The 26,164-nt window shown below is 43.5% G+C and overlaps 2 protein-coding genes across 3 annotated transcripts; one reads left to right on the forward strand and one right to left on the reverse strand.

Annotated features, from left to right (window-relative positions):
• Positions 1–852: 852 nt before the first annotated feature.
• On the forward strand, positions 853–11,319 carry LOC106588413 (diacylglycerol kinase epsilon-like). 2 transcript variants are annotated; one of them, XM_014177363.2, is made up of 11 exons: positions 853–1,977; positions 2,278–2,461; positions 2,641–2,760; positions 4,236–4,379; positions 4,746–4,903; positions 5,262–5,310; positions 5,781–5,894; positions 6,273–6,344; positions 6,889–7,016; positions 7,347–7,458; positions 7,849–11,319. In XM_014177363.2, the coding sequence occupies exons 1-11, from the start codon at positions 1,526–1,528 to the stop codon at positions 8,065–8,067; spliced, it is 1,752 nt and encodes a 583-aa protein (XP_014032838.2). In that variant the 5' UTR covers positions 853–1,525; the 3' UTR covers positions 8,068–11,319. The 2 variants fall into 2 exon arrangements, with proteins under 2 accessions (XP_014032838.2, XP_014032853.2); XM_014177378.2 differs by having other exon boundaries at positions 858–1,977; positions 2,278–2,437.
• LOC106588405 (E3 ubiquitin/ISG15 ligase TRIM25) lies at positions 11,167–26,164 on the reverse strand. Its single transcript, XM_014177350.2, has 10 exons — positions 25,859–26,164; positions 23,613–24,323; positions 23,107–23,202; positions 22,667–22,900; positions 22,331–22,499; positions 19,641–19,685; positions 19,284–19,394; positions 16,692–16,811; positions 15,025–15,084; positions 11,167–14,252 (listed from the first exon to the last, which is right to left on the reverse strand). The coding sequence occupies exons 2-10, from the start codon at positions 24,219–24,221 to the stop codon at positions 13,720–13,722; spliced, it is 1,977 nt and encodes a 658-aa protein (XP_014032825.1). The 5' UTR covers positions 24,222–24,323; positions 25,859–26,164; the 3' UTR covers positions 11,167–13,719.

The following is a 26,164-nucleotide window of genomic DNA, read 5'->3' on the forward strand; positions in this document are numbered from 1 at the left end:
TATTTTCTGTTTTGTTCTTGGTTTCCCAGAAACTAGGCCATGCGCCTTATCGGCCTTGGGCCACACTCTTTTTACGGCACTTCAATACAAAGTTATTTCCGTAGCAGGTTAGGAGAGCATGTTCGCTAACCATAACCCGTTTCCTAACCTTAACCTCAGAATCCTAACCTCCTTTGCAAATTCTCCTAACCTGCTTCAGTATCGAAGTGCCGTAAAAATATTGTTTTGGCCTTATCACTGTTTGGATTGCAAGATTTTTTGACGGCGTGCCGCGTTTTCAACAGTCATTCCAGCCAAATGTAATGTAATAAAGTTATTGTTCAACTTCTTTCTATCATCATGTAAAAATGCCCAAATAATGTGTCTGTTTTTCCTAAATATAAGATTTAAGAAATTACGGGTAACTTCCTATAGGCCTAGTAGGCCTATCAGTGAATGTGAAGCTCTGTCTGCGTTTTGAACGAAAAGCTCTAAATCTTTCCCCTCAACAAACTGTTTTTGATCTGTTATTCAGTTGCCAGAGTCAGCTGAGCGCTACGTAAAAATGTACGTCATGTTCCCGTTAGCATATTGGCCAATTAAAACGAACGACACTATTGATAATGGGCGAGTCGAAACTGACTGATCTACAAATCACATTACAGCATAAATAACCATAGAGAATGATAGGGGCCTCTAGTGGCCAAAAGGCTATTAGCATGGACAGCGCCATTGAGGGTTTCCACCATTTTAAATGTAGTCATCTGGGTGGGACTTCATTGGCTCATCCCTCCTGGTGACCCTTTTGGAATCATGTCCAACTGGGTCAGCCAATCGGGAAGAAGAACATAGACTACTTCAAAATGGAGATAGCCTCAATGGCGCTGCCCATTTTGTCGCAAACGCTATAATGGCACAGATACAAAGATGAGTCCTATATATATCTCTATGTAAATAACTGCTCAATGTAATTTGCAGATCAGTCAGTCAAAATGTACCCATGATACAACACGGTTTTGACGCGATTGAACGGCCATTAGGTGGGAAGGCCAGTATTTGCAATGGAACATATGTTTTATCGATGAATCTATTGTTTAGTCGTGTTATTGATATAGTAATGAAGCTGTCATGTCAATGCAACCTTTAATATTATAAATTCCTGGGCATGCGTTTCGTGTTTATTTATTTTTTTACAGACGATGGATTATCAGTTTCTAATGTTGTCATTGCTGGGTAGGTAAGGAGCACATCAGGTGCCCAGTAACTATAGCTAGCATAGCTTCTGATAACAACAACAGTATGCTAATATTCCAAATGTTGGTGGTCGTCGTCTAGCCAAAAAAATGAACGGTAGCCAATGTTTATAATCTCGCTCGAGCCTTGTTTGGTGCGTTATTTCGCAAAACGAGAAGTTTGTAATTTTCGCGTAGCTATAGCATGGACATCATGATGCGCGACTTGCGCACAGTGGTTATATTGGTGAACTCTCGTGATATTCTATGATTTGATTAGTTTATTCGCGTTAATACCAACCACTCTTCCTCGAATGTCTATGGAGATGGACGAGGGAAACCGCGACCAATCGTCACGGGAAGAGTGGACACTCCTGTTTTGGACCACTCTCGCTGTCGTAGTGCCCGTGATCATTACTTTGTGGTGCAGTGTCCAACGCTCCAAACGGAAAATACACATGAAAGACTTCTTCCGCAAGAGCAAGCACGGTTGGCACTGCACCGACCTGTTCAACAAGCCCACCTATTGCTGTGTATGCCAACAACACATTCTACAAGGGGCGTTCTGCGACTGCTGCGGAGTGTGCGCCGACGAGACATGCCTGCGTCGCGCCGACCGGAGCCTTGTGTGCAAAGAGATTATGGCTCCGTCCCAAACGGATGGGACACTGGAGCACCGCTGGGTCCGGGGAAACGTCCCTCTCTGCAGTGTCTGTGCGGTCTGCAAGGAGCAATGTGGGAACCAACCGAAGCTGTGTGACTTCAGGTAGTATTATTTTGCTTCTAGGCTGTCATTTGTGTGTGAGTTTTTGTCTGTCACATTAATCAGAGTGAAGCCCAGCGGGATGCAAAGGCGTTAACTTCTATGTGTATGGTTCTGGCCCGAGAGATGGAGAGGGTGCTATTTGTCATTTTTCAATCATGGGGAAGCTGAAGTTGCTTTATTTGCAAATTGACAGGAATGAATATCATATTGGTAACCAGCTCGCTGGCCATCTTTTGCCTTGACATTACAGTGAACTCCAAATAAATTGTGTTTGATGGGTGTGTGTTTGTCCCTTGGCAGGTGTGTGTGGTGTCAGACCACGGTGCACGACGACTGCAAGCCCAGCCTGTCGGACGGGGAGCGCTGTGAGCTGGGCGAGTTCCGCAGCATCATCATCCCCCCTCACTACCTCCACCTCGTCAACAAGCTCCGCCGCAGGCACCCCGATGAGTACAGCAAGGTCATAGGTCACACCCAGGGAGGGGTCAGTGTCTGGGGTTAGGGTGTCCCAAATGGTGGATCGGAACCGACTGTTTGGTTGCATTACTAGCAACTATCACTCCCTCTTGAGTCAGGTTAGAAGACTGGGTTGTGGCTTGCAACAGGTTTTGTTTACTTTAATTTTAACTCTGTGTGTGTGTGTGTGTGTGTGTGTGTGTCTAGCTGGCATCTGCCTGCGGGAGCGGCTGGACTCCGGTGCTGGTCCTGGCCAACACTCGCAGTGGAAACAACATGGGGGAGGCTCTGCTCGGAGAGTTCCGCACCATCCTCAACCCTGTCCAGGTCAGTCCTCTGTGTAGCATATTATGGAATTATTAAGATGTCTAGGTCAAATTGAACTGGTGCACAATAGGCACTCTTTCGAGTTAAAGTGATTGTGGAGGTGGCACGTGATGGTGTGATGCATAAACATCTCCTCCCTCCCCTCCTATCCACCGTGTCCCCTTTGTTTCCTCCCATATCATCCCTTTTCTGTCTGCTATCCTCTCCTTATCTCCTTTTCTCTTTCCTCTCCTTTTCTCTTTCCTCTCCTTTTCTCTTTCCTCTCCTTTTCTCTTTCCTCTCCTTTTCTCTTTCCTCTCCTTTTCTCTTTCCTCTCCTTTTCTCTTTTCTCTCCTTTTCTCTTTTCTCTCCTTTTCTCTTTCCTCTCCTTTTCTCTTTCCTCTCCTTTTCTCTTTCCTCTCCTTTTCTCTTTCCTCTCCTTTTCTCTTTCCTCTCCTTTTCTCTTTCCTCTCCTTTTCTCTTTCCTCTCCTTTTCTCTCTCCTCTCCTTTTCTCTCTCCTTTCCTCCTTTCCCCTTCTCCTTTCCTCTTCTCCGTTCCTCTTCTCCTTTCCTTTCCCCTCTCCTCTTCTCCTCTCCTCTCCTCCTCTCCTCTCCTTTCCTCTTCTCCTCTCCTTTCCTCTTCTCCTCTCCTTTCCTCTTCTCCTCTCCTTTGCTCTTCTCCTCTCCTTTGCTCTTCTCCTCTCCTTTGCTCCTCTCCTTTGCTCTTCTCCTCTCCTTTGCTCTTCTCCTCTCCTTTGCTCTTCTCCTCTCCTTTGCTCTTCTCCTCTCCTTTGCTCTTCTCCTCCTTTGCTCTTCTCCTCTCCTTTGCTCTTCTCCTTTGCTCTTCTCCTTTCCTCTTCTCCTTTCCTCTTCTCCTTTCCTCTTCTCCTCTCCTCTCCTCTCCTCTCCTCTCCTCTCCTCTCCTCTCCTCTCCTCTCCTCTCCTCTCCTCTCCTCTCCTTTCCCCTCTCCTCTTCTCCTCTCCTCTCCTCCTCTCCTCTCCTTTCCTCTTCTCCTCTCCTCTCTTCTCCTCTCCTTTCCTCTTCTCCTCTCCTTTGCTCTTCTCCTCTCCTTTGCTCTTCTCCTCTCCTTTGCTCCTCTCCTTTGCTCTTCTCCTCTCCTTTGCTCTTCTCCTCTCCTTTGCTCTTCTCCTCTCCTTTGCTCTTCTCCTTTGCTCTTCTCCTTTCCTCTTCTCCTTTCCTCTTCTCCTTTCCTCTTCTCCTTTCCTCTTCTCCTCTCCTCTCCCTCTCCTCTCCTCTCCTCTCCTCTCCTCTCCTCTCCTCTCCTCTCCTCTCCTCTCCTCTCCTCTCCTCTCCTCTCCTCTCCTCTCCTCTCCTCTCCTCTCCTCTCCTCTCCTCTCCTCTTCTCTTCTCCTTTCCTCTTCTCTTCTCTTCTCCTTTCCTCTTCTCCTCACCTTTCCTCTTCTCCTCACCTTTCCTCTTCTCCTCTCCTTTCCTCTTCTCCTCTCCTTTCCTCTCTCCTCCCTTCCTCTCTCAGGTGTTTGACCTGTCGGAGCTGCCTCCCTCTAAGGCCCTGCAGCTGTGCACCCTGCTGCCGCCAGGCAGTGTGAGGGTGCTGGTGTGTGGGGGGGACGGAACCGTGGGCTGGGTGTTGGATGCCATCGACACCATGAAGCTCAAGGTAAAGGACTGTGTTTTTACATGTGTAACATGACAATGGGCAGGAGCAAATGAGTCGTGCAGCTCTATGCCAAGAGACTGTTGTAACTAACGTTGTAACCAACGTTTCTGTAACTGCTGTTGGTTATTATTGAATAACACGTCTGTAGATGGCGCGCATGTTCCATTGGAATCGCATTCGCATCTAATCGCTATAGATATTTTTCGATAGCTCAAACGGTTGGTACATTGTCAAGGAGGGCGGTCACGTGTGTTTGTGAGCAGAGGATCACTGGTTTGAGCCCGGTATAGGGACAGTGGAGGAAGATATAATGTTAGCAGCCCACTGACGTCTGTTTCACATGCGTGTGTGTGTATTGGTCTCCAGGGCCAAGATCAGTTCATCCCCAGGGTGATGATCCTGCCCCTCGGTACGGGGAATGACCTGTCCAACTCCCTGGGCTGGGGGTCGGGTTACGCCGGGGAGATCCCTGTGGAGCAGGTGCTCCGGAACGTCCTCGAAGCAGAGGTGGTCAAGATGGACAGGTCAGTGGAGAGCCACAGGAAGTTGTGTAGCCTGCTGTGCTAATGCTACAATGCTACGTAACCCAAGTAATGTAGCCTGCTGTGCTAATGCTACGAAGCTCAAGTCATGTAGCCTCCTGTGCTAATGCTACAATGCTACGTAACCCAAGTAATGTAGCCTGCTGTGCTAATGCTACGAAGGTCAAGTAACAGCTTATAATACTACGAAATCCAATTCCTGTAGCCTTCTGTGCTAATGCTACAAAGCTCATGTAACGTAGCCTTCTGTGCTAATGCTGCAACCCTCAATATCCCTAGTTCCATTTTGTGTTGTAACATGGTTGTAAATGATCCAGTATGATCTTCATTGTCCTAACAGGTGGAAAGTTCAGGTAGCCTCAAAGGGGCTCTACTTTCGTAAGCCAAAGGTGAGTTGCATTTCACCCTCTCTAGCTAGCCTCTTTTGATCTTGTCCATTTGCCCTGCATTTTGATATAATTCAGCAACACGTACTATATTCAGTGTGTGGCCCATACAGGAATCACACCTATAACTCTGGTGTTTCCACTGCCAGAACCATGCTCCAACCAAGTGATCCATTGCAATCATGGGGCTGTTCCAGAAAGCTGTATCAATTAGTAAGCCAGCTAACTGTCCAAAATTGCTTGAAATAACTTATTTTTAAGAAAAAGGACTTAAAATTGACTCGACAAACAGCAACGAGTATACACATTTTTCATGAACCAGAAAAACAAGTGAAATGGTTGTTTATCAACGTTAGCTGGTTAACTTAATACTCCTGCTTACTGGTATAGCCTACGTGATTGGTTACTCATTGTTTATACCCTTGATTTGATCAGTAAAGGACCTCTTAACTCATGTGTACCATTCTCATCAGGTCCTGTCCATGAATAACTATTTCTCAGTGGGCCCGGATGCCCTGATGGCTCTCAACTTCCACACCCACCGTGAGAAGACCCCCTCCTTCTTCTCCAGCCGCATCATCAACAAGGTCAGTCGGCCAAAGACACATCTGTAAATATGAACAAACATATGCAAGTTACTTCACGTGGTTGAATTTACATACGGTATGAGAGGACGTATACAGGATGGTTGCTTGAGTGTAATGGTTGACACGTCAATTTTGGGGAAAAATGCTTTAATGCTACCTTTCTCTCTTAGTCAAATACATTTGGAAATGCTTTTACTGACTGAATATTAATTATGTGGTTGGTTGTTCTGTAAATGGCTGATTCAGAATAGTCTAGGAGTGGTTATTTGGGTGAAAATAAAAACATATTTGAATTTGTTCAAACGTGACCTGCTTTTGATACGACGTGTCCTACAGCTTTCCCCTTTATAATGGTCAAACTGCTGCCCTTCCTTCTAGGCTGTATATTTCATGTATGGCACCAAAGATTGCTTAGTTCAAGAATGCAAAGACCTGGATAAGAGGATTGAGGTAAGGCATGCAAGGAGACACACAACAACACACACACCAACAACACACACGCAGACACACATAGTGGCCTCAAGGAACGACTCTCATGTCTGTTGTGCACTCTTTCACCTCTATGCCTCTGGAAGAATTGAATAGAATGTTCCGTTGCCTTGGTAAATGTCACGAACTTAAAATGAACTCAAGCATTCTTTGTGCGTTGTATAATCCTTGGATGCCTCCTTGAACTAGCTGATACTCATATCATTAATAATATTGTGTGCCCGTGTGTGTTTGTGCGTGCGTGCCCGTGTATCCGTGTGTGAGCGTGCGTGCCTGTGTGTGCGTGCGTGCCTGTGTGTGCGTGCGTGCCTGTGTGTGCGTGCGTGCCTGTGTGTGTGTGTGTGTGTGTGTGTGCGTGCGTGCCTGTGTGTGCGTGCGTGCGTGCCTGTGTGTGTGTGTGTGCGTGCGTGCCTGTGCGTGTGTGTGTGTGTGTGCGTGCGTGTGTGCCTGTGTGTGCGTGCCTGTGCGTGCGTGCGTGCCTGTGTGCGTGCCTGTGCTCCCACAGTTGGAGCTGGATGGAGAGAGGGTGGCCTTGCCCAGTCTGGAGGGCATCATCGTGTGTAACATCGGCTACTGGGGCGGAGGCTGTCGTCTGTGGGAGGGCATGGGGGACGAGCCCTACCCCCCTACGAGGTGAGCACCACTGGCTCACACAGCACCTTAGACAATGCAGAAATGGATATAATAAAGTCTTCATAAGCCCTACCATCAGTCTATGTCCATTGAAAAGTTGCCTGTGTATTATCACTGAAAGCATAACTAAAGATCACTTTGTCCTTTTTTGTGAAGCCTTCATAAACTCTACATTAGGCCTTTTAGAGATGCTTCAGAGGTCATTGATAAGCTAATGTCATGCGACCTAAAGGGTGATTTGTGAAGCATATATCTAGGGCTTATGAATGCTCTATAAAGCCTTTCTAAGTTGCTTTCTAACTGTTCTTCATCTCCTGTCCTCTCTCCCAGGCTGGATGACGGGCTGCTGGAGGTGGTCGGTGTGTTTGGCTCCTTCCACTGTGCTCAGATCCAAGTCAAGATGGCCAACCCGGTGCGTCTGGGCCAGGCCCACACAGTCAGGGTGAGGTTCCAGCACCATCACCACCACTTGCTGTTTTATCTCCACAGTGTGAGAGGACAGCAGTGGTGTACTGGACACATTTGTGTCTGGTGTATTCTGTGTTTCCTTCCTGGTTCTGTCACTTTGACCTTAGCTGAATAGATACAGTACCAGTTTGAATAGCCATCTTTTGTAAGTAATGGAATAATTTGCTAGTTTTGTTTGTAAATGTGGTTGGTTCATGTACAGTGAATGTCAATGTACTTAAAATATGCTTTTACTGTGCTCATCACTATTCAGCTCTTCCAAAGTAAAACATATATTTTTTTTACCTTCTCCTCCCTCCACCTCTCTCCTTCCGTTTTCTCCGCCCATCTCTCTTACCACCTCTCCCTTCCTATCTCTCTGTAGCTGGTGCTGAAGACGTCCCGGATGCCCATGCAGGTGGACGGGGAGCCGTGGGCCCAGGGCCCGTGCACCATCACCATCACCCACAAGACCCAGGCCTTCATGCTCTACCACAGCGCCGAGCAGACGGACGACGACGACGAATCCAGCACCTCCGAGGCTGAGAGCTCCGCCCCCCATGACTCTCCCAAGCCAGCAGGTCCCGCCTCTGCTCGTGCCTGAGCCCCCAAGTTCCACCTCCTCAATGTTTCATCCATACCCCTTCTTTTGTTCGTTATAGTAAATTCTGATGACGTAATGCCACGCTTGCACACTCCCCAGATGATATACGTGAGAGCTCAGGCATATTCCCGCCTCTGGGTAAAGGAGGGAAGGAGATGTTTCAGTGGAGGATGGTATATTTGCACTGATCCCTTGTACCATAGTTCCATAGTTCTAATAGTTCTATAGTTCTAACAGTTTGGCAGTGTTTCCCAACATGGACCCCGTGTGTCCCTGACTCAGGAGGAAGCATTGACCTCGACACTCGCACTCCTATGATAGAATATATATTTGTAAGTCAATCACTGGACTTTGTTTTGTTAACTCTATTTCATGATGGTGCACTGTTAATGCCACGCTGGCCAAATCCCCTATTACATGTGCTGTATTGGGCAGACACTAGTTAGTGGTTACTAAGTGTTAAGAAAATGTTACTTGACTATATTTCTTAAAATGAGTTCATTAGGACTCCTAGTTAACCATTCCTAGTGAAATATCCGTTGCTTATGAAGGATTTATTCACAGGTTTAATCATTTCGACCTTGTAATTTTTGGAGACAAAATGTCTACCGCTGTCTGTTAACGTACTCCTACTTTTTTTGCAATATTTTGTCCTTTTCTTAATAAGACCCCTTTGTGTTGGGCACTTCTTGTTGCACTGTAGGAATTACTCCATAGGATATAGTTAGAATTGTACCATCCCTCATAACCAAGTTGCAACTGGTCGAAGTATTCATAGGTATATTACACTGTCAGTATCTATTTTGTTTATGTTGTCTACGATGGAAAGATTGTTTATTTCAAACACTTTTTAAGGTCTTCATGCTGCTTAGCACTGGACAAACCGCTAGGTGACACCCTATGTCTGTCGCATAGAAATAGATTCGCATCTAGCCATTCTATCTATGGTGTGTCGACTGTCAACGTTTATTACCACTGAATGTTTTAAGGATCTGTGATTTGGGGTTTTTCTGAATCTCTTGTCACCTTTTTTGTCATTTTAGTGAGGTCAAGGGTCAAAGTTGAGATGATATCAGGTTTGTTACAGCCATAATATGAAGTTATAGGTGGTGTTCCAGGTCGACTGTTATGCTGGCACGCTGCGCACCTGGTTCCTAAGCACTTCTGCAGGTCCCTAAGCTTGTGGAACCAGTCTGATCACTGCGTTCGCCGTTCTATTTCAAATCACGTGCAGTAGAACAGAATAGTTAACACAGCAATCAGATTGGTTCCACCAGGTCCCCCCTGTCCATATAAACTCATTCAGTGTGAGCTATAAGGGAAAAGTGATCCTAGATCAGCACTCCTAATCATCTGTGCAGCGCGACTGCAAAAAATATGACCTGGAACGTCTCCAAAAAGTCTTGGCGCTTAAGAGATTAAGCCAGAGCCAACCAGTGGCATCAACTGTATAACGGGAGGATTGTCAATGTTCATCTAAACAGCTTCGGAGGTCCATAGTTATCAATATAATGCCAATGCTTGTGATATACAAGTGCTTACATTCCCTTTGTGTGTGTTAAGCCGTTGGGTAATCGTCTCGTTGCTTGAGGACACCCATTTTACGTGTATCTGCGCTTCTACTGTATGTTTACAACAAACCTGAATGTTCTAGAAACAGTTCTGAGCATCTTGACTGTGGACAGAAATGTTATTTCAAACAGTATAGGTCAGGGGTACTCAACTCTTACCCTATGAGGTCCGGAGCCTGCTGGTTTTCTGTTCTACCTGATAATGATTTGCACACACCTGGTGTCCCAGGTCTAAATCAGTCCCTGATTAGAGGGGAACAATGGAAAAAATGCAGTGGAACTGGCTTCGAGGTCCAGAGTTGAGTTTAGTGGGTATAGAGTCTCACACTGGAGGTGTCATAATACCCATAAAACCTAGCGGTCAAAACAGGGAAATGGTTCCAATTGTTTTTCCACCATACATTTTTCCTATTTTAAAAACACTTAATAAGGGCTGTGTTTCGTGTAGGCTAACCCTGGCGTGACGTTTTGATAATCATGTAAATCTCTCGGACAAGGTGACTTTTCAATATATTCTGCTCCATTTACACTTAGATTTGAAAATGCTAATTAGCATCAACGTAGAAATGCAAAACTACAAATCCCTGCAAGCTCCTGCACGTCATCTCTAGCTGATACCTTTGCTAACAGGTATTGTGTCAATTTAAAATTTGCACAAGCCCGTTCACAGAACTGTCAATTTTAAAATATTCTGCTAATTTCCTCATTACTACATTTAACAAACATTCGATACATTAATCCAGAGATTCTTACCTTTCCTTCAATTCGACGGTCTCGTCCAGATCGGCATTTGTAGTTCTTTATGATAGCCACATTAACATTTCATTTTTGGGGGGTAAATACAGGCAAATATATTTATAAAGGTCACCTTTTCCTAGAGATTTACCTGGTTATCAAAACATCACAGCAGGGTAAGCCTACATGAAACAGACCTTATTTTAAGTGTTTCTAAAATCTCCCATGGGATGTGACCGCTATGTTTTATGGGTATTATGACTCATACTGTGGTACTCTATAGGCTGTGAGGTTTTTTAGAAATGTAATTGCATTGCTGGAGAAAGCCTACTTTCATTCCATGTGTTTTGGAAAATGAGGTTTGTCGAAGAGCATGTACTGTATGCCACCGAATGTTCTCCATTAGATTGTCTTCAGATATTGAATGGTAATGGATAATCTTAGTCTTGGTAGTTTATGTACATGTCATTATGTCTACGCTTAACGGTGGAAGGAGACCTGTGATAGTCTATTGCTGATACCTTTTCCTGTAAAGATTCGAGTACAATTTACAGCGTACCATGAGGAACAGTATATTTGGAGATATATTTAGCTACACATTTAGTTTTTGCAGTCAAACCACTACATAAATGCACAAGATTGCTGTGGGAAGTGTCAAAGAAATCAGTTAGTCATAACAGCACTTTACTGGCGTAATAGAACAGAATGCATATGACTCCATTTTGTCTCCATCTAATGGTACGAAATTTGCCATCTGCTTCGTGGCCATTCAAAAAGAAAAGATGGATCGAGAGATGGATAAATTACTTTTATTGTAAGCAAACAATCACTTTAAAGCAATTAAAAACAGAGAAGCTACTACAGATGTTGAAACGGATCATTTCACTGAATGTAATAAGCAATGTAAATTAGAATTTGGAAACACCAATAAATATTTTCATATGTATTATGAATGTCATTGTTTTCTAATATGTACATTATTTCATTGTTAGTTTTGCAAGTATATAATAGGAAAAGCAATATCAGTGCTTTTCCTTCCCGTGCACTTGCAGTTTGAAGTAATCTAATTACCAAATGCAATATATGTGTCTAGATATGTGGAACAAATAAGCCACAAACACCACACTCATTAGTAACTATATGTATTTGTATGTGATACATTTTTGGAGGAATATATTAACACATAGCTTATAATAGTAAATCATGAGGGGAGATTATCAAGTTGTCTTTAACAAGATTAAACCCCTTATACACAATCTATACCTTACCCTTTAAAACACAACCAACCATTTCTAATATTTTTCAGTTAAACTGAAAGTCAGTAAACCAAACCAACACGAAGTACACCATCAGCACATTAAGAACCGAGCTTATAAGACCGAAGGAATGGACAGAGAGGATAACATGCTAACACACAAGGACCATGACTATGGCCCTCTGATCTTTACTCTTTATCTGGTGTTGTGTACGCGAGTCGTTCGGACTTTGTCCAAACCTTTGAGGATCTCTTAGAGCCAGTGGCAATAATAGCTTAAATCCAGCAAATTAATTCATATTTTCCTTAAATATCAGCTTGCCTTCATTCCACCAACAGTAGAAATCCCTTAAATCAGGAAAACTAGTGTTTCTATAGAGGGAGAAGGCAATGACACCAACTATTCATTTGGCACGGGGCTTTGCAAAGCAAAACGAATCCATCACATGCTATTCTCAACTTGCTCTCCGATCATAGCGATGGCTGTATATCCATAAACGGAAAAGTTCCAATCCACAATATCAGAGACATGAATTATGAGAAGCATGCACCCACGTCACAGACAATGTGACACCCACAGATGGCCAAAGTAACACCAACAGACCATCACTGTGCTACAGATATGTACCCTTCTTGGACATGAGAAGGCCCTAGCTATGGGCTATAGCTAAATTAGCTATAACTTGGGCCCAGAGTTTTTCCTTTGTCTGGTCACATAGACAGGAAAAACCCCAGCCCTAAATCATCCCTATTTACAAAACCCACAGAGTTGGAAAAACTCCTGTTCACAGGGTCTAAATGACCTCTGCTTGTTCTTATGGGCCAGGCTGGGTCTATCTAGCCTGGTTGCCAGATCAACCAACTCTGCCCTGTTCACTGTAATTCTAAACCAAATGCAGATCTGGCAACCAGGCTAGGTTCTATCAAGCCTTTAGTAGCAGTGTCCTAGTAGCAGTGTCAGGAAGCGCTTTCAGCACACCCTCACACTGCACCATGCGGAAACCCCCTTCACTTACAGGCTCTATGTGAAACACTGTAGCGAAATGTATTAGATCAAGAAAAAAGTGAACGATACCCACTTTTCCTTTGGGGGTATCAAGAATAATGTGGATGCTTTTCTGTTCTATTCATTGATTCTCTATATCCAGTGGTTATTGGATATGGCATTCCCTAATGCGGAATGCCTGACACCAGCAAAAGCCATCCACTCTCTTGCATAGGTGTGCCAATGCATGGCCTTCTGAACGTTGTGGTACTGTTCATATACAGAATAGATATATATAGATAGATATATAATAGATATATAATAGAGTAGATAACATACATGTTAGACACATGTTTATTAATGTTGTTTTGTGTATATTACATGTGATTACTGTGGACTACCAAGACCCACACCAAGAGATCATAAGCTCTGATAAAACAGCTACCCACAGACCACTTAAATGTATCTGTAAATAAACTGGACGATCAAGACATTTAGCCAGGACTGCAGCACAGGAGAAAGAACTCATTCGCCTGGTTGAAATACCACTTAGTAAGGTCATGTTTGCCTATAACACGTAACGTAACCACTTGCGAATCAGACATGAATAATCACAATGTCAGCTCATTTCTTCTATCCAGCCAATGTAACTCGCTGTGTCTGATTAACCATTAAGGAATACATCGACTTAAATTCCTTTCACGGCATGCTGCTGACATCACAACAGCAGTAAAACAAAGGTAGTAAGGATGTCATCATGCTTTTGACAATACAATAATATTGTATAATAATTTGTAATGTTCCTTTACCTGTATGCAAGTGCTTAGTTTTCATTAGTTGCTGATTAACAAATGCTGCCTGTTTAGAGGTTGCTGTAGTTACAAGAGACCAAAGTCCAAAATGATATGACCTACACTGCATTATTACTATAGTCAGTGACTACAACCAAATAATAACCTTTAAAGATACAAGCCTAATATCAGTATGATTAAGTCATTTATTGACCCAGATGCTGTATATTCTAATTATTTGTGAGTGAGAAGAATGTGTGTGTGTGTGTGTGTGTGTGTGTGTGTGTGTGTGTGTGTGTGTGTTGTGTTAACTTCTCAAGACTGCAGCTTGCACAGGCTAATAGATGAGCCGCTGGAGAAAAGCCAGAACGCCGGGTACACTGCCTCGGCGAACTGGAACACAAATGTATGGAAAGGGTATGCCCGTTCCTGTATGTTATAGAAAGTGGCCGTTCCCTCTTCGCAATCCAGTAGCACGCCGACGCGGGTCGGATTCGGGTTCTGCAGTACAGTCTCACTGCTGGCGTGCCAGGCCGACAGCTTGACGTTGAACCACTCCACGCACCAGGACTGGGCGTTACGCCCCAGCCGGCTAGCCGGACCCTTCCGGTCGATGCTGTTGTAGGCCAGGCCGATGCCGGTGAAGTTGTTGCTGCTCATCTTGACCTCCCAATAGTGGCGGCCGCGGGAGAAGCCCTTGGAAGTGAGTACCTGGCTGCAGACGGAGAAACGGGCGGGGCCATCGGGGTAAGGGGTGGGCTCGTCTGACACAGAGGCCACGGTCATGTTCTCTGTGAGGGCGATGCGCTTGTGGGCCGTTTTGGGGTCAAGGGTGAGAACCGTGCCATCTGGTGAGGGAGAGACAGGAGGTAAGATTCTGTCTCGCACGCAAACACACCCATGCACACACTTTTCTAAAAGTTCCTTCAGAATGCAGCACTTGTTTTCAAGCTAGTGTTAGGAATACAGGGAGATAAGTGGTTAGACCACAGAGTCTATTTCCACTACAGACATCGCTCCACAGCTGGCAGCAGCTGCCAGGCCAGATGTTAGCAGTACCAGCAGGGTTAAGGATTGTGTAATTGCTCACAGGTGCGAGTGATTGACTGGCAATTACTGTAACAATCTTAGAAGCTGATCAAGAGTAGCATCCCAAGCCAATGGGGATTTCCTGCTGAGTGTTTGAATCTTTTTTGTTTGGTATGCCTTTTTGTATATTGTTATACTTGTCATCACATGAACAACAACAACCAATATGAGCCGTCTCCCCTAGAGACATTTACAACACCCTATTGACTTATGTTGAACGCACACTCGGAGGTTACAGACTTGCAGCTTGCCAGAGGATTCCAATGGAGCAGTGTGGATAAAAGGTCAAATTTGGAGCACAGTGGCATATCCCATCCCTGCATCGAGGTACGTTTTCCGTCCCATATCTCACGCCGGCTCCACGCTGTCTTAATGTAACCATGATTGAGTTCCGACCCCAGTGCAGCTCAGTGTAAACAAGCGTAACGGTAGGGTCGGTATCTTCTAGCAAACTTATAGCCTATCCTAGCTTCCCTAGACTGAGCCAGAGTCGGTTTGCTACGTGGTTTCGGTAAACACTTGTGAACTTACATTGTAGAAGGTCAGTTCGTTTTGCTGCAGACGTGATACTTGGGGGAACATTTGGTTGTCCTGTAAGAGAAATGCCATGAGATTAGTTTAGTAGAGTGCATAGGTGACTTTGATAAACCAGAGGGGTATTCCAGAAAGCCGGATTAGGGAGTTGGCGAGATCTGTCAAACCAGAATTTGAGCAAACTCCAGATTTACGGTTCCAGAAAGAGAGCTCGACCTATAGCCTGATCCAACCATAGCAACGAATGCTTCGGAAGCAAACCTGCTACCTAAGAGGTTAACTTGATCTTAGCCTGTCCTGGTGAATAAAGACGGGGCTTCTCCGACAATCAGATTGTTGTCCGTCACCATGGCCCGTCCCTTTGCGGAAAACACAATTGACATCAGAGCCTTTGTAATGCACGGCAAACAACGAAGGGAACAAACTATTGAACCTTGACTAGATCCTTGAAATTATTCAGAAGGTTATTTTTTGGAACCTTTTCCACACAATCAATATCTGGGCAACTTACTCAACCTGTACATAGCCAATGTAATCCAACGTAGTTTCGCCTTAATTGATATAGGCCTACAAACTTTGTATTACGTAGCAATTTTTTGGCCTCTGAAAGTTTCCTGTACGAGGGTGACGCTGAACGATTTGGCAAGGCAACTGTGCGTAGAGCCGTAAGAAGAGCGTGCCTTTCATTAGAGATTTTTTTGATGTCTTTGTTGCATTCCCCGCCCATCAAGCGGTCCATATAATCATGGAGGTCTTTAACAGAATTGCAGGTACAGTAGGCTGCGATGCTTTGCTAATCTCAAATTAATAAACCTAAGCAACATGATGAAAAATGATAAATAGCCTAATTCATCCCGCAGATTTTGAAAACATCATTGGTGATACAACTTAACATAGAACACATTGTTGCCCATGTTGTCATGAAAAGCACTCAATAAATTATTCATCCTATATAGGCTATGGAATGGGCCTACCATTGCAATTGTGACATGGCCTAATAAGTAAATTGTAGTAGCCTATAGCCGTGACACGAATATCACCAGCACTGCAATAACAGTGCTCTATCAAGTGAAAGCATCATTACTAGTCACCCATGTGTGTAAGCTAGGCCTATTAGATATTGGAATTGTGCCGCTTCACTTAAGCATTTACTCGGTCTGCAATTTTCTGCCAGGCACCCTCTCTGGCTTTTGCAGCGGCGGCTATATTACATTTTTGGTAAATATGTGAACATATTTGTTGTATGTTACAATAGTTTCTTGTTCTAAACTTGTGAAATATTGGGCTCTGTCTTTCTGAATCCATAGCTGTAGTTTATTTCTGTCATCGACACGAGGCCCTTTTTGAATGTTGCGTGCCAGTTGTCGGATCAACCAATCTGCAATTCGCTTAGCATAATTACTTAAACGAGAAGCAGATGTTCTGGAACCAAGAAATCACGTACTCCCTCATCTGGTTAAGAGAAGCGGGATATTTTCAGGGAATCCTAAATATGTAAAACCATCTTTCTGAAATACCCCCCAGTTGCGACAAGTATCCAGAATTGCATTCAAATTTGTCATTGGAGGCTCACTTATGGAATTCAGCTGCTTGAGCAGAGGATATCATTTTAAGCAACATTTCCCCAGTGTATAGATATTTATTTGCATGAACAACAGTTCTACCTGGGTCCTCTCTGTTCCTGGGTCTGGGTTCTGCTGACTGTCCTCTGGGGTGGTCCCTTGGTGTGTGTGGAACAGTTGTGGTAAACTCTCTGGGAGCATTAGGTGGCTTTTGGGGATTTTCTGAGGGAAGACAAACAACTAATTTAGAATATATTTTCATATCCAATGATTGCAGGCAGTACTTTTACGCAATATTGTATGAGTCAGCTGCTGCCTAAAGCATGTAGGTTAAAGGGATAGTTAGACTTTTTGGCAATTAAGCCCCTTTTTTTTTTTTTACTTACCCAGAGTCCGATGAACTCATTGATACCATTTTAGTGTCTGCATTTAGTTTGAAGGAAGTTGAGGGTAGTTTCTGACGCGATTGCTAACTAGTAGTAGCACAATGACTGGAAGTCTATGGGAGCATCTAGCCAAAATTTGCTTATTTGACAAAATGTCGAAATATCCCTTTAAGCGCTCTCTCCAAATAAGGTTTGCGGAACAGACTGAACAGCCATAACCCTGTTAAACCGGATCATAAACAAAAAACATGTCATGCACAGCACACCTGTAATTGAAGTACAGTGGGGGGGAAAAAGTATTTGATCCCCTGCTGATTTTGTACGTTTGCCCACTGACAAAGAAAGGATCAGTCTATAATTTTAATGGTAGGTTTATTTGAACAGTGAGAGACAGAATAACAACAAAAATATCCAGAAAAAACGCATGTCAAAAATGTTATAAATTGATTTGCATTTTAATGAGGGAAATAAGTATTTGACCCCCTCTCAATCAGAAAGATTTCTGGCTCCCAGGTGTCTTTTATACAGGTAACGAGCTGAGATTAGGAGCACACTCTTAAAGGGAGTGCTCCTAATCTCAGTTTGTTACCTGTATAAAAGACACCTGTCCACAGAAGCAATCAATCAATCAGATTCCAAACTCTCCACCATGGCCAAGACCAAAGAGCTCTCCAAGGATGTCAGGGACAAGATTGTAGACCTACACAAGGCTGGAATGGGCTACAAGACCATCACCAAGCAGCTTGGTGAGAAGGTGACAACATTTGGTGCGATTATTCGCAAATGGAAGAAACACAAAAGAACTGTCAATCTCCCTCGGCCTGGGGCTCCATGCAAGATCTCACCTCGTGGAGTTGCAATGATCATGAGAACGGTGAGGAATCAGCACAGAACTACACGGGGGGATCTTGTCAATGATCTCAAAGCAGCTGGGACCATAGTCACCAAGAAAACAATTGGTAACACACTACGCCGTGAAGGACTGAAATCCTGCAGTGCCCGCAAGGTCCCCCTGCTCAAGAATACATATACATGCCCATCTGAAGTTTGCCAATGAACATCTGAATGATTCAGAGGACAACTGGGTGAAAGTGTTGTGGTCAGATGAGACCAAAATGAAGCTCTTTGACATCAACTCAACTCGCCGTGTTTGGAGGAGGAATGCTGTCTATGACCCCAAGAACACCATCTCCACCGTCAAACATGGAGGTGGAAACATTATGCTTTGGGGGTGTTTTTCTGCTAAGGGGACAGGACAACGTCACAGCATCAAAGGGACGATGGACGGAGCCATGTACCGTCAAATCTTGGGTGAGAACCTCGTTCCCTCAGCCAGGGCATTGAAAATGGGTCGTGGATGGGTATTCCAGCATGACAATGACCCAAAACACACGGCCAAGGCAACAAAGGAGTGGCTCAAGAAGTGGCCTAGCCAGTCTCCAGACCTTAATCCCATAGAAAATCTGTGGAGGGAGCTGAAGGTTCGAGTTGCCAAACGTCAGCCTCGAAACCTGAATGACTTGGAGAAGATCTGCAAAAAGGAGTGGGACAAAATCCCTCCTGAGATGTGTGCAAACCTGGTGGCCAACTACAAGAAACATCTGACCTCTGTGATTGCCAACAAGGGTTTTGCCACCAAGTACTAAGTCATGTTTTGCAGAGGGGTCAAATACTTATTTCCCTCATTAAAATGCAAATCATTTTATAACATTTTTGACATGCGTTTTTCTGGATTTTTTTGTTGTTATTCTGTCTCTCACTGTCCAAATAAACCTACTATTAAAATTATAGACTGATCATTTCTTTGTAAGTGGGCAAACGTACAAAATCAGCAGGGGATCAAATACTTTTCCCCCCACTGTAAACACACAGAAAAACACAGAAAAATCTGTTCTCAGTCTGCCTTATGTTCGTTCCCTTCCTTGTGATCTCGTTTCTTGTCTGACTCCGAAAGGGAGAAATGGATGAGACTTGTAGGATCAAAAAAAGTAACTGTGTCATAGTTGACCCTTTAGAGGTGTAAATAGTGTTATAATTGGCAGTAAGTCTTTATTGACAGTACAACAATGATCTGCCATCTGGTTTTTGAACCATTCATGTCACCGATGTTTCTGACTGAATAGAACGAGCTGTATTTGTCCTGTTTCTGTCTGGTCTGATAAGGAAATGGAGAGACCTAGTCGGTGCATCGCATTCTATGTTTGTTGAATGGTTCAATGTAGCGTCTTGGTAGAATGTACCTAGACACTAAAAAGGCAATCTTTATCAGGCTACAAGGCCACAACGACCCATCTTGAAAATAGCCTACTTCTCCCTCGGTTTGAATCGTGTGGAGGCTTCTTCCTCTGGTTTGCCCTGAGGGGGGCTCCTGGGCTGTGGGATCTACGCATTCCCGGATGACCTTGTGGTGGCATGCCTCCTGAAACAAAGACCAGATGAATCTTAAGATAGTGTCACACTGTATCAAAGTAAATACAGTGCCCAAGGTCGTGATTAGGCTATGAGTGACCACCACAACGAGTCTATTACTTATTTCACTAACTATTGTGGCTGTACAACTTAGCCGGACAAAAGCCATACCTTTCTGGAAAGTTACAACCGCTACTGTATGCCAGCAGGAGTTATTATGTAGTTATTATAAAGACGAGGGCATAACGGCACTCACCCATTTCATGGAAGTTTGGCAGCAGAGGAGGACCAAACCTCTCAGCTGTTGGGAAGAAATCACATTTTATTGGTAATGTACATATATTTAGCAGGTGTTATTGCCGTTGTAGCGAAAGGCTTATGTTCCTAGCTCCAACGGTGCAGTAATAACAATACACCCAAATCTCAAAAATAAAAAATGAATTAAGAAATATTACAACGAGCAATGTCAAGAGTGCGGAAAATAAATGTATACACTGAGTGTATAAAACATTAAAAACACCTTCCTAATATTGAGTGGCACCCACCCTTTGCCGTCAGAACAGCTTCAATTCGTCGGGGCATGGACTCTACAATAGGGATGGGCATATGACATTTTACTGTTCTAGTACTTGCATAATTTGAGTGCTCTAATGACAAAATTATAATAAATGGAACACACTGGAAAATGTGTGCATTTGTCTATGCCAACAGCACGCAACCATGCATAACTTATAACCATTACAGATAAGTTCTAATCGCTCGATTGCCATTCATTGAAACTATAATGAGCTATGTTAAGGCATCAGTTAGTTCGGCTGGCGCTTAGCCAACCTTGGCTAGCCTAACCGAACGAGTGTGCTCGCATACTCCCTCCCGTAAGACCTTCGCTTGAAAAACGAGAGAAAAAAGCGGCAATAGTACTGTTTGTCCATTTTGAGACGCTGTAGCCAGTATACACTTCCTCAAAATAGTCAGAATTAATCTAAAATATCGTCAAAATTAATTACATTTGAGTTTTTGCCGACGATCTTAGTCACGCAATTTTACATCTAACTAAGATGTTTTGTGCAGTTTTTTTACAATAAAAAAATGTGCATGAAAGAGTCGTGTCTCCTTGAATGACAGACTTTATTGAAGAATCCCTATTGTTGACCAATCACTGACGAATGGGCGTGACTTCGGCTCTGAACTTCGGCTTGCCTCCAGAACATTTTTTGTCTGCCCGAACAGCCCCAAAAAAATCTCACCAAAGTCCATAACTAACAAAAACGTCACAATAATATGCACAAATTCTACGGAACTGTTTCGCCTGGGAAGCATGCTTTTACATGCTCGGCTCTGGTGGCCACAGCTGCACTTTGCAGTGGCAAAAGACACAACGCGAGATGTCTGCTGTTGCTTGTCCAGCGCCGAGAACGGTTCTTTGTGCTTGATAAGCATGTGATTTGTCATGGATCTAGTTGTAGTTTCTGCTCGGTATAAGACACATTTTTTGCTTCAGTTTCACTTCTCCACTCGGATGAGAATTCACAAACTGGCATTCTATCAACAGACAGCTCTCTGATGTGTAGCCTCTTTGTTTCTCTCTGGTAAAATGCTAGATTAACTTCAAGCAAAACATTAGATTAGGAAATGTAGCTGGTTACATTCTTTCTATGATAAACAGACAGTTTGAGCTCTCCAAACAACCTGCACACTATGAGAATGAGAACGCTATGCCGTATTAATACATTGAATAAATGGAAATTACCATAACCAAACATTCTAGATTAATGGGGAAATGGCAATGATTAACAGTAGCCTACATCTACTACTGTTGATAATAGCAGGGATTTCATAATCATTGACAAACAATTCACACCATGACAACAATGAATATGTATGAATTGGCGGGAGAGTGAGCATGGAGAAAGACGTGCCTGGCACTTTGTCTCACAGTATTTTATTTTTAAAATCTATGGTTAGAGAGATTTTTAACGTCCTGCCCATCCCCACTCTACAAGGTGTCAAGCGTTCCACAGGGATGCTGGCCCATGTTGACTCCAATGCTTCCCACAGTTGTTTCAAGTTGGCTGGATGTCCTTTGGGTGGTGGACCATTCTTGATACACATGTGAAAACCCAACAGCGTTGCAGTTCTTGACACTAAAATTGGTGCGCCTGGCACCTACTACCAAAGGCACATCAATATTTTTTCTTTCCCATTCACCCTGTGAATGGCACACATACACAATCCACGCCTCAATTGTCTCAAGGCTTCAAAATAATTTTTTTAACATGTCTAATACCCCCATCTACACTGAATGAAGTGGATTTAACAAGTGGCATCAATAAGGGATCATAGTTTTCATCCGGATTTACCTGGTCAGTCTCATGGAAAAAACAGGTGTTCTTAATGGTTTGTACACTATGTATATGATGGTGTGTATACACATTATGAATAGAAATTGTATTTAAATCCGTAGTTAAATACGATAGGCCTTGACTACAGTATATAAACACACGAAGTGGGTAAAACAGTATGTAAACATTATTAAAGTGACCAGTGTTCAATGACTATGTAAATAGGGCAGCTGTCTCTAAGGTGCAGGGTTGAGTACTGGGTGGTAGCCGTCTAGTAACAGTGATTAAAGTTCAGGGCAGGGTACTGGGCGGAGGCCGGCTAGTGGTGACTATTTCACTTAGGTATTTTAAGTATAATGCTTAGAATCTGGAAAGCAAACGCCTCACACCACCAGATTGGTAACCAATTTGAGGGATGAGTTGTTGGATTGTGAATTATTGTTTGATTGGACTCATTGTTTGATCCCTTATTGATCTCCAATATAAAATAAAATCACCATTGTCAAACATGTCCATGCAAAGTTCTGGAATTAAATTAAATATCACAAGGCATCATAGAAATGCCGCCCATAAGCACATTTCATACACTTGTATACACACACACCTGGTTTGAGTATCTGCAGTCTGGCCTCTACAGGCTGTTTCAGTACATGTGTGAGATGCTCCCTCAGGACTGCAGAGTAGGCATGCCAGACTGCCAAGGCCTTAGAGTCCAGGTTGACCTTCGGGGTATAGGGGTCAAAGGCCACCACTGCCGGCATGTCAACTGAGGCCTGTCCCAAAGGAAAAGGTAAAAACCAACAATAAGATATAATATAATTTCAAGACCACTGAGCTAAGGCCGGGAGCTGACCCAAGTCTTCTGCTTTCAGGTAAGGTTGCTCATCATCACCTGAGTGAGAGCAGTTCACCGAAGCCACCTTATCTACACTGGACTCACCTGTAGGAAAGCCACGGTCTGAGTCTGACTGAGCAGGCTGTTGATGTCATCTTTTGCTGCGCTAAGCTTCACAATGTTCTGGTTGAACTTCTTCATGAGGTTCTGGAGTTTGGTTTGACCGCTCTCCTGCTCGCGGTCCACAGTGTTCAGAGCCTCACGCTCATCACGGTCCAGCAGCTCGCGGATTTGGCGGTACTCGTCCTCCAGAGCTCTCTTCCTGCTGGCTGCAGAGTCCTGGAGGAGACGGACACACAGTATACGTGGAGTTCTCAAATTGATCTCTCTCACAGCATCTCACACCGCTCTTACTGTGGCTGTTCGATATTTAGTTTTTCCGGGTGCTCAAAGCTTTCAAATGGCTTCACATGTTGATTACTTCCTAGTGAACACAGCAGTTAAGACATTTTCTTGAGTCCCTGGTTTAAAAAGTGATATCTCACCTTCAACATGCTCTGCTGGTCACTCATCTGAGAAATGACCATCTGGTTCTTGTCAATCTTTCCATCCAGCAGACTCAACTTGCCCCTCAAATCAGACTGAATGAGACATGAATGAATATCATCTTCAACCAAATAAAACATTTCTAACTCTTAAGATGGGTTAACTTTGGTTTTCTTTTAGGATTAGTGATTTGACCAATGACATCCCTTCTGTAGCAAAATAGGGTAAACAGTCAGTACTGAGGCTTGAACCAGTGACCTTACGCCTGTAGCCTAGCAGTTAAGAGCGCTAGAACGAGCCAATAGGATCTCACTAGCTCGTGCTTGGCTCTGTATGATTCATTTGCTCCCATTGAAACGACAGGCTCTGGTCTATCCCCTTTCCCTTATAAAAAAGTCCAGACCTCTAGACAGTTGTAATGCACTACATGGGGGCAATGGGCTGGCACAACACTACTGTATGCCTGACTGTGGATGGGATGTATTAACATCTATTGTGAACTTACCTCTTGCAGTGCCCGTTGTTCATCAGGGTTGGAGAAGGTACAGCCTTTATGCACCTGCTGCAGACAGACACCACAGATACAGCGGCCATGTTGGACACAGTAGAACTCCATCAGCTTGTGGTGGTCGGGGCAGATACGGTCGCGCAGGTCGCCCAGAGGCTCGTTCAGCTGATGCGCGCCAAACACTGGGTTCTCATGATGAGGCCTCACGTGCTCAAGGCAGAACGACGCCATACAGGTGAGGCAGGTTTTGAATGCTTTGGCTTCCATACAGGTGTCGCACAAGATAACCACCTCTTTGGGCTCCATCTTGACCGCATCCCACATGATTAAGTCGCCCATCTCACTGGGGAGGGCGCTTTTATTCGACTTCATTTTGAACGTTTCCACAACAGTGCTGAGGACGGTGTTCTTCTTCAGCTCTGGTTTGGTGGTGAAGTGGGTCCGGCATTGTGGACAGCTGTAGTTGTCTTTCCAGGTTTCTAGGAGACACTCTTGGCAAAAGTTGTGTCCACATGGAATTGTCACCGGACAGTCGAAAGCACAGAGGCAGATGCTACAGCTCAGTTCGTCTTCGAGATTCATGAGGGAAAACATATCCTCCGCCATGATGGAACTACAACTGTCCGCTGTTGTGTTGTCTGTGAGTATTCTGTTTAAACTACTATTCTGCCAACAGCAGAAACGATGACGTCACCTTTGTATGGAAACCTTCAAAATAAAAGCCCACATTTCAAAACATTGCAATGTTGATAACCCATTCTAAAGATATTAAATTGTAATCAATTGCCATGTACATGGTGCTTATATGCAAGGTATTTTTTTTAAGTGTAAAAAAAAAAAATGAAGACCACTTGGTATAGCTATTGGTATGTTCACAATACTGGGGTAGCGAAAAAGTTTATTTAGCTGAATTTTAACATGTCAAAACGCACATGTTAAACTTAATTAAAAAAATAATAATCCCAATCCCTTAAATATTTTTTGGGGGTGACAAATAAAGTAGCAGGGTTGACCATAAATAAAGTAGCAAGGTTGAACGTTGACCATAAATAAACAGGGTTGACCATAAATAAAGTAACAGAGTTGATGTGTTATTCTCGACCCGCTCAGTTTTCCAACACAGAACACCAGAAAATGGGCAAAAAGAGCAGAACCAGCTCTCCTGCCTTTACACTGATTTGACTATTAGATGTCCAATTAAATCTTTTACAGGAATAGCTTCACCATATTAAAATGCGAGTTCAGTTAATGTAACAGGGTTGACCTTAAAATCTTGGACAGCTTTGTTTAATTCCTTAAATTAATCACATTTAGTTATTTAATCTTCAGAAATGACTGTCAGTGTAACAGTATTGCTTTGGCCCCTCCAATCGCTCCACAAAAGCTGCGGCCCTTGCAAGGCAAGGGAAATAACTACTTCAAGGTCTGGAGGGCGTGACGTCACTGATTGAAACGCTACTAGCAAGCACGACTAACTACCGAGCCATTTCACACAGGTTGCAACAACATAACTACGGCTTTACAATGATTGTAAAAACTTGGGGAATATCGGCACAAATAATAGTTGTTTTTTTCTCTATAAACCAGTATGTAATTCATAGTGTATATAGGGTAGGCCCGTCATTGTAAATAAGAATTTGTTCTTAACTGACTTGCCTAGTTAAATAAAGGTTAAATAAAAAAATTAAACATCGTTTTTTTTTTTTTTTGCATTACAGTATTTGTGTGAACTTTCAAATGAAACGCTGGTATAAATAATGAAATAAAAAAAATTGGTTATTTTTCCAAGGTGGATGCAATGCTTTGAAAAACAGTTGTACGTAACTACTGTTAATAAACAAAAGGATAGTCACAAAGCTTTCCATGTCCTTGCAGGGAGACTCTTATTTTGAAAGAACATCCTGTCGCTAGTGGAGAACTGTATTCTAGTTTCAGTGCGTCACTCTGGCGAAACGAAACTTATTGACAGTCTTTGCTTACGTGGTGCAGCTACGGAATATTTGGGTTTTGAAGATACTATCGTTGCGCGAAATCATTATCTACTTTATTTTGATTCTAACTTTACCGTTTCCCCTTTTGGATAGAGAAATTATTACCAAAGATGTTGTGTTATTACATTATTTGCTTGAATGAAGTGGCCAGCTGTATCTGTATTAGGCCTTCATGATTTTATTTATTTTTTATAAAATGTTCCTGAACACGTATATTTTAATAAGTAAAGTAGCCAACGGAATCAAACTTACCAGGCTGTAAAGTGCACTGACAGCTGACAAACGTGTTCTACGTACGTCCCCTGACATGTACGAGTTCGGTGTAGCTGTCTGTGGATTCTTCTTCGGTGGGGTTTATCGGCAGTTGGCATCCAAAGTTATGGTGCATTACCGCCAGCTACTGTACTGGAGTGTGTCCCAGTTTCTCTTAAAAAAAGATAACAAAAAATATAGACTGTATATAATGACGTTCTACTTAGTATACTCTTTAAACTAATTTCCTGTATCCACTTCTCCCTTAATCTGGATCTCAGCCTCTTCCCCCCTCATACTGCCCAC

This window comes from Salmo salar, chromosome ssa02 (genome assembly GCF_905237065.1).
Source record: "Salmo salar chromosome ssa02, Ssal_v3.1, whole genome shotgun sequence".
Taxonomy (NCBI): domain Eukaryota; kingdom Metazoa; phylum Chordata; class Actinopteri; order Salmoniformes; family Salmonidae; genus Salmo; species Salmo salar.

What these genes read in the sequence shown, in the direction of transcription:
- LOC106588413 (XM_014177363.2), top strand. Translation starts at nt 1,526, where the DNA reads ATGTCTATGGAGATGGACGAGGGAAACCGCGACCAATCGTCACGGGAA. An exon ending in GAGGTGGTCAAGATGGACAG is followed by an intron (nt 4,904 to 5,261) that starts GTCAGTGGAGAG and finishes TTGTCCTAACAG; the next exon opens with GTGGAAAGTTCAGGTAGCCT. An exon ending in CCAGCCGCATCATCAACAAG is followed by an intron (nt 5,895 to 6,272) that starts GTCAGTCGGCCA and finishes CCTTCCTTCTAG; the next exon opens with GCTGTATATTTCATGTATGG.
- LOC106588405 (XM_014177350.2), bottom strand. Translation starts at nt 24,221, where the DNA reads ATGGCGGAGGATATGTTTTCCCTCATGAATCTCGAAGACGAACTGAGC. An exon ending in AACAACGGGCACTGCAAGAG is followed by an intron (nt 23,203 to 23,612) that starts GTAAGTTCACAA and finishes TGTCTCATTCAG; the next exon opens with TCTGATTTGAGGGGCAAGTT. An exon ending in CGATTCAAACCGAGGGAGAA is followed by an intron (nt 16,812 to 19,283) that starts GTAGGCTATTTT and finishes GTCTTCCCTCAG; the next exon opens with AAAATCCCCAAAAGCCACCT.